The 1,344-nt window shown below is 58.8% G+C and overlaps 1 protein-coding gene across 1 annotated transcript in view; it reads right to left on the reverse strand.

Annotated features, from left to right (window-relative positions):
• Nucleotides 1-1,262: 1,262 nt before the first annotated feature.
• The window catches only part of LOC104618629 (heat shock protein 30-like), a 676-nt gene continuing 594 nt past the window's right edge, over nucleotides 1,263-1,344 (reverse strand). Inside the window, exon 2 of the mRNA XM_010284273.1 lies at nucleotides 1,263-1,331. Within this exon, the coding sequence (XP_010282575.1) occupies nucleotides 1,263-1,331 (69 nt within the window). The remainder of the gene's footprint in view (nucleotides 1,332-1,344) is intronic.

A 1,344-nucleotide genomic window follows, 5' to 3' on the forward strand; every position in this document is an offset into this window, starting at 1 on the left:
GGAGTTCCCAACATCTGGCTGGAGCACAGGCTGCCTGTGGTGTGTGGGCTCCAGCAGCCTCAAATGGGCTTTGTTCATCTGGTGCCATGGGTGCTGCTTGTTTCCATGCTGCAAGGGAGCCTGGCTGCTCATCTGCCAGAGGAGCTCAGGACTGCTGTGGGACATCTCGGGTCTCATTGCTTGCAGTGTGGTTTGGACTGGTGCTGCTGGTTTCCCCAGACAGCAGAGGGACCTGTTGGAGAAGGGCTTTCCTTAGCCCAACTCTGAAGAAACTTGTGAGCACAATGTGAGGTGCGGTTGCACCTGGCTTCTTTTACCTGGTTCCTGGTTGGTAGGGCTTCATTTCTGGCTCCTTCCAGGACTTTAGGTCTCCATCTCTGTGAAGGAGCCTGCGATGCCCTAAGGGAAGGCACTCTGCTGCCTGAGCAGGGACTGGGTATCAGGCCTGGGGTCCTGCTGCTGTTGCTGGCGGCAAAGCCTCCTCGCTGCTCGTGCTGTGCTGCCATGGGAAGGGCTGTCCGAGCTGGGAGCAGCTTTAGCACAAACAGGCGTGCCTGCCTGCATACCTGCTGCCTGCCTGGGCCTGAGCATGGGTGTTTATGGTGGTTACACGCAGTGCCTGGACATGGCTTCACCCTCCCTGCTGCTGGATCTCAGGGGGGGCTCCAGTGAGCCCCTTTCCAAGCTGGGGCATGGGAAAGTGTGGCTACGACAGGGGTACCCTGCAGCCAGCCAGGCTGTCCAGCATGGTGCTTTTCCCATTTGTGGCATTGGCCAGGGAGCAAGGGGCTGTGGAGCTGGTGCAGATGCTGACAGGAGCATGAGGAGGGAGTGAGGGCAGCCTGCCTGCTCCCTGGGAGAGCAGCCTCTGCTCTGGTACAGGTGAGCGGGGCTGCCCCTCCCTGCTTGGGAGCTTCCTGGCCCCTGCCATGAGCAGCCCAGTGCTCACAGATCCCTTCCCTCCCTCTAGGTCCACTGGTGGCCCCATTTTGTGCTGCCCAGAGGCACCAAGAGAGGTTCTTCCCTCCCTGTGCATCCAGCTCCCATGGCATCAAGAGCAGAGACCAGAGCCCAGCCCTCCCCACCAGTCAACACCAAGAGAACACAAGCAGGTTCTATGCAAAAGTATTTTTATTGGATACAAAAACATTCCAGTATAGTGAAAAAAATGACATCATTGCTGATGGAGCTTGTCTGGGCTAAAACCCAAGACTTGCTGCTGTCTGCTCCGGTCCTGCCGCGGGCCATCGGTTCCCCTCCCATTACGCCTGGGCTTTGGCGGTGGCTCCGTTCTCAGAGGCTGTTCCAGGCTGTGGGGCTGCAGGGCTGACCTGGATAGGCACG

Source organism: Phaethon lepturus, unplaced genomic scaffold (assembly GCF_000687285.1).
Source record: "Phaethon lepturus isolate BGI_N335 unplaced genomic scaffold, ASM68728v1 scaffold38643, whole genome shotgun sequence".
Classification (NCBI taxonomy): domain Eukaryota; kingdom Metazoa; phylum Chordata; class Aves; order Phaethontiformes; family Phaethontidae; genus Phaethon; species Phaethon lepturus.